Source organism: Mandrillus leucophaeus, unplaced genomic scaffold (assembly GCF_000951045.1).
Source record: "Mandrillus leucophaeus isolate KB7577 unplaced genomic scaffold, Mleu.le_1.0 Scaffold423, whole genome shotgun sequence".
Lineage (NCBI taxonomy): Eukaryota > Metazoa > Chordata > Mammalia > Primates > Cercopithecidae > Mandrillus > Mandrillus leucophaeus.
This window is the reverse complement of record NW_012104510.1, coordinates 304,280-310,008: the sequence shown is the minus strand read 5'-3', so window position 1 is coordinate 310,008 and position 5,729 is coordinate 304,280. Positions and strand designations below refer to the sequence as shown.

Below are 5,729 nucleotides of genomic sequence, written 5' to 3'. Positions count from 1 at the left end.
AGGAGGAGGAGGAGGAGGAGGAGGAGGAGGAGGAGGAAGGCAGCAAGCTCTGGGCTGGGAGGAGGCCGCGGCTGGAATGTCAGCTCTGCCTGTGACGGTGGCCTCTGGGCCTTGGTTTCCCTGATTGCAAAATGGAGAGTGGGAGGCCAGCCAGGCTCTGTCTGTGTCGGCTCCTACACAGAGCGGTTTGTAAGGCATGTGAGCATTTGTTAATACAGGAAAGATCTATTTATGGAAAGTCTCCAGAAACAGACGCAGGAGCCCCTCCGCGCTTCAGACTTCGGCTTCCCACTCTTGCCCCCAGCAGACGCCGGGCGGTGACTGGGACATCTGTGGTTGTCACGACTCGGGGAGCTCCTGGCGAGGAGTGGGTGGAGGCCGGGGACGCTGCTCAGGGCCCTGCAATGGCCAGGACGGACCCCCGGAGAACCAGTCGGGGGAACCCTGGCCCAGATCGGCCCGGGCTTGGTTTCCGTGCACGTTTTCCCGGCCGTGACCTGCAGGGGGCAGCGCAGTCCTGGCTGCTACGACGAGCAACGCGGGGGCTCAGGCGGCCTCGGGGCTGCACTGCGGCTTCTGAGCCCAGCTCTGCCCTGGGTGGCCGTGTGGCCTTCAGCAAGTCATGGAACGTCTGTGTTTGTGCTCCGGGGGCCTTGGAGACGACCGGGAAGGTGGCAGGGGGGGGACGCTGTGGCCCCATCACCAGCCCGGGTGGCCGGAGCCGGCCATTTCTCAAAAGAAGGTGGTAGAGGGGATGTGGGGTGACTTCTCCCCCAGTCTACCGCGGTGACGCTCTCAGGAGCAGCCCTGTCAGCCCTGCAGCCTTTGGGGGTCCACACGCTGGACCGAGTGGGGACAAACCTGCCAAGCTCTGGGCTTCTCTTCCCGACCGGCCAGGTGACCTCAGGGGTTCCTGACGGTCCAAGGAGGGAGGGGCAGCCAGAGCTGCCCGCGGGGAGGACGGGAGGAGGCCTGGCTCTGCGAGCGCAGAATCAGAGGCTGCCCAGGCCTGTGCACGTGTCTTCCACGTTCCCCACTGGCTGTGTCTCTGGGGAGCCCAGGCGAGCCCAGGGCCGGGATGCATCTGCACTGCCCTTGTCCTGACTCCCTGCTATGAGAACTCTTCCAGACAACGGCTCCGCTCCTGCCCTGGGTGACTGGTGCCCGCCAGGCTCACGCCCATCCAGAACCTCAGACCGAGAGCTTATTTGGGACAGCAGATGTAGATGGTGGAGGTCACACTGAAGTAGGGTGGGGCCTAGTGGTGACATTATGAGGGAATACAGCACAGAGACACAGAGGAGGCCACGTGACGACAGAGGCAGAGACTGCAGCGATGCGGCCACAAGCCAAAGCCTGATGGCTGCCACTGGAAGCTGGGGAGGCAAGGAGGCTCCTTCCCTGGCGCCTCCAGAGGGAGTGTGGCCCTCCTGACACCTCAATTTCAGACTTCTGCCCTCCAGAACTCTGAGAGAATAAATGTCTGTTGTTTTAAGCCACTAAGTTGGAGGTAATTTGTTCCAGCAGCCCTCAGAAATTAATATAAATATCCTCATCTGCAGTGTCTATGGGGTGAGTGGCTTGTGCAGTAGTCAACCTGAACAACCATATATGGTGGGCCTGCTGTTTAACCCTTTTCCTCCTTGGGAGGTTCTCTTCCAGATGTCCTGGGAGGCCATCTTCCTCCTGCTCCCCCTTCACCTCTGGTCTCGCCTTCCCACCCTGTCTTGTGGCTTCTCTGGGCTGGGTGCCCTCAGAGTGTGGCTCTGAGCTCTTCTCAGCTCCCCTGAAGCCTTCAGGACCCCTCCCAGTCCAGTCTCCTGTCCTGGCCCCATGTCTCAGTTGCAGACACTTTCCCGTTTCTAGGCTCCTTCCAGCCGCTAACTTAATCCACAGGTGACTCTGGCAGCTTCTTCAAACCAGGGCCTTCCATTGCGGTAAACGGCTCCACTGACCCTCTGGGCCTGCCCTTGCCCACTCCCCTCCCACCCGGCCCCAGCAAACCCTCGGGCGGGGCCTTCAGAGCCACTGGACCACTGGAGCAAGTCTGCTCCTTGTCCAGGTCCCCAACACCCTGCCACCCTTATCTGAGTATGATCTTGTACAGCTGTGCACTGTGACCGTGGTGGGAGGGGACACTCCCCGTTTCTCTTCTCGCCCCGAACTTCTCTGGGACTCTGGTGAGGGCTGCCATGGTGGGCGCTTATGCCCTGGTTATGAGGCTGAAAGGGCACCTTTGCTTGGCATCCTTCCCTGTCTGCTCTTCCCACCCCCTTCCTGGGTTCTCTTGGGTGCACCCCCTTATAAAATCACCAGTACACAAAATGCCTACCTCAGGCCCCGCTTCTGGGGACCCCCCCCAACAAAAAAGAAAGCAGCCCATTCATACCCAACGTTAACACATAGTCCTCAACCACCTTCCTGGGCTCAGAACTGGCCCCAGCCAGGGGACACCGCGCATAGGCACCTGCAGCCCCGCAGGCTTCGGCCAAACTCCGCAGCCTTCCCGCCTCCCATGTGTCCCACACTCCGGCTCTAAATTTGCACCTGCTGGGCCTCTTCCCTGCAACCCCCCTGCCCCGGCCCGCGCATCGCCAGGCTCTTCCAGGAATCCCCACTTGCCTGCTGGGAGCCTGTCCCCTAAGGTGGGGGCCCTGGGTGACTGGGCTGCTCTCTGTAAATAGCATGATTTTGAAAATCATGAACTGCAAGGTGAAACTCAGCACCTGCAAAAAGGCGTCACAGACGCGAAGCCGGCCAGAAGGACTCGCGCCGCATGCAGCGCGCTGCCCAGCGCCGGACCCAAGCCCGGACCGTCCAGCCCGCCTTGTCCGGTCCATCCCTCCCAAAAAGGCACCGCAGACTACAACTCCCAGCACGTCCCGGGCCCCCGCGCCGGCGCTGCGGGTAAGGAGCCGCGCGGGGCATGCTGGGAATTGAAGTCCGCCACCGCCCCACCCGCCCAAGCCGGCCCGCTGCGCACCTCTGGGAGTGGTGGGCCAGGCGAAGGTGCCACAGTGCGCGGCCCAGGCGCTGCTGCTGCAGCAGGAGCTGGCCCGGGGGCTCCCCGGCGCCGCCGTTTACAGGCGAGCGCAGGCCCATGTTCTCGAAGTAGTGGGCCAGGAAGGCGATCGGTTCCTCGGGCCGCGCCTCCAGCACCTTCAGCAGGGCCGCCCGTAGCATCTCCGTCACGCCGACCTGCCGCAGGAAGTCCTCCTCGCTCTCGGCCGCCCCCGCCGCCCGGGATACCGACTGGCGGCCGCTGTCGGTGAAACCAGCCGGTGGTGCTACCGCTGGCCGCCGCTTCTCCACTGCCGCCATCTTCGCTGAGGGCATCGGGACCGGAAGCACCGCCATATTCCACCGTGCGCTAGAGCCCCCAAGGCGGCCATCTTGATTAAGGGCAGAGGGCACTGGGATCCCGCTGGGAAACTTTGGGAAATGACAAAGGCCCGCTGCCCCTTTCCCTGTGTCCTTATCGGCATTCTCTTTTCTCCTCCCTGTTTGTGTATATTGATTGGCTTTCCTGTCTTTGGCCTGGATCCTGAATTTTGCCAGACTCCAAAATGGCTGCCTCGGAAGTGCTCCGTTTCTGGCACGAAGCCGGATTGCTTGTCATTTGGGTAGTGAGCGAGTCCTTTATTAGCCTGGTCTCCTAGCAACCAGTCTCCCCGGTTACCAGAGGCCTGACGGAGCATGCGCGGGGATGGACCTACCGAGGACTGCTGGACCCAGCCCCGCGCCCGGCCCGCAGACCCTTTTTTCATGTTCATTTCTGAGCCTTGGTGCTGGGGGTCGAGCCCCGCCGGGACTTCCGCCTGACCCAGTCTCCGTCTGAGTGCGCAGCTCCCCTCGTGGGAGAAGCCCCCTCCCCAGCCCAGCTCCGCTGCAGCCGCGCTGAGCCCCTAGTGGCGGCCACCCGGGCGAGCATCCCAGGCTGTTACCCTCCTGACCGCCAGAGGGAGCCTTCTGACACCGCCGCCTCCAGAGCTCTAAACTCTCCCATGGCTCCCCAGTACCCCCAGGCTGTCACCTCCAGCCCTTGCTGACCTCGCTTCCAGCCGCCCTCCCGCCCCTCCCAACCCTCCTCAGCCCCCGGCCACCTCAAAGCACAGCCTCCTGCTCAGGCCACCTCTCCGTGTGTTTCCCCAGGCGACCTCTATATATCTGCCCTCACTTCTCCCACAGCTTTCGGGGAGTCCTGGTTAAGCTTCTCACCAGGGAGACCACTAAGCCCTCGCATTTTCCTGCCCCCGGCAGAGCTTGCTGGGTGCCCTCCCTGTCCCTCAGGGCCATTGCCCTGGGCAGGCGGTAATGAGAGCTGTTTTGGGGAGTGGGGGGCGCGTTCCACCATCCTCCGACCACAGGAGTCTCTGGCGGGCAGACCAAATGCCCTTTGTCCAACGTAAACTAGAGGTTCCTCTTCATACTATACTTTCCTCCCCATCTAATTAGGAATAAATAGTAACTTCTCTTAGAAGCAAAATGTATTCAAAGATCTGTGCTAACATTCTTCACTATCTGCTGGCTGTACTAAATCAACGTACTTTATATTCTCAGTTGCCACCAGGTAGCCTAAATATTTGCCCTGGCATGCTTATGCTGGTCCAAGCGGGCATTAGGTCACAGCCTGTTCCTCTTCCTTATCTGAAGGTGCTTTTACCTTTCTCAGCATTCCACAAGTTACTTCTTCCTTCCTTTGCTCTCCTCTGCCTTTGCCTCTTTTACAAAGTTCTAAGTTGCCGGCCGATCGGAACAAATACAAAAGGTGAGGTCCTGTTCCAGCCAACAGAAACTGGACACAGAAGCAGGGTGGACGCGTCAGGTTAGAAATGACCCTGTCTCCTTTGTTCGGTGTACTCTCGCGGCAAAACTGCAGGTGAGTGCACCCTTTCTGCAGAAAGTAAACCAATGGCCTTGCCGAGGAAATTAAATTTATGTTCCAGTGCCATTTCTTTACGGCACCAGGGAACAAGCATTCCTGACACTTTATTCTCCAGCCCTGGACTGTGGGATGAGGGAGATGGAGCCATCAGGGCGGGGCCCACAGTCAGCCCTCCTGCTGTCCGGAGCCCTCAGATCTCTCCTCTCCACGGAGTAGGTGTCCACTGAGAAAAATGACAAGTTTCAGTTTCTATCCTTTTAGGAGGTTTATTTGCCAAAGCCTCAGGAGGTCCTGACGGCAGGGGCCCAAGGTGGTCAGGGCATAGCTGGTTTTACGCATTTTAGGGAGATATGACACATGAATCAATATATGTAAGAAGTACGTTGGTTCCGTCCAGAAAGTCGGGGGTCACTCTAGCGGGGGGGGGGGGCTTCCAGGTCACAGGTAGGCGGGACAAACGGTCACCTTCTTTTGAGTTTCTGATGAGCCTTTCCAAAGGAGGCGATCAGAATGTGCGTCCCTCTCTGTGACCAGAGGGATGACTTTGAATAGAATGGGAGGCAGGTTTGCCCCGACCAGTTCTCAGATTGAAGGGGTCCAACCTATTTTCCCTTCACAGGGGGAAGGGCTGGCTACTCAGAAGGGGCTACTCCCGACCTGGTCGGTCCCCCTTAATCCAGCCCAGGTCGACACCTGGGGCAGGAGCCTCAGAGAAGCTGGTGGGTGGGCGCCGTCCTCAGCCAGGTGCCGGCAGCGTTTCCAGAGGTGATAGGTGGGCAAAGCCAGGAGCAGCAGTCCCAGCACCGCACTGCTGGTCCACAGAGCCGTGGGCAGCTGGTCACCC

At 60.1% G+C, this 5,729-nt stretch overlaps 1 protein-coding gene across 1 annotated transcript; it reads right to left on the bottom strand.

Moving 5' to 3' along the window:
• Positions 1-2,739: 2,739 nt before the first annotated feature.
• On the bottom strand, positions 2,740-3,521 carry TPGS1 (tubulin polyglutamylase complex subunit 1). Its single transcript, XM_011993048.1, has one exon. The coding sequence runs from the start codon at positions 3,355-3,357 to the stop codon at positions 2,740-2,742; it is 618 nt and encodes a 205-aa protein (XP_011848438.1). The 5' UTR covers positions 3,358-3,521.
• Positions 3,522-5,729: the final 2,208 nt, after the last annotated feature.

Coding starts and splice junctions, on each gene's coding strand:
- TPGS1 (XM_011993048.1), bottom strand. CDS start 3,357: ATGGCGGTGCTTCCGGTCCCGATGCCCTCAGCGAAGATGGCGGCAGTG.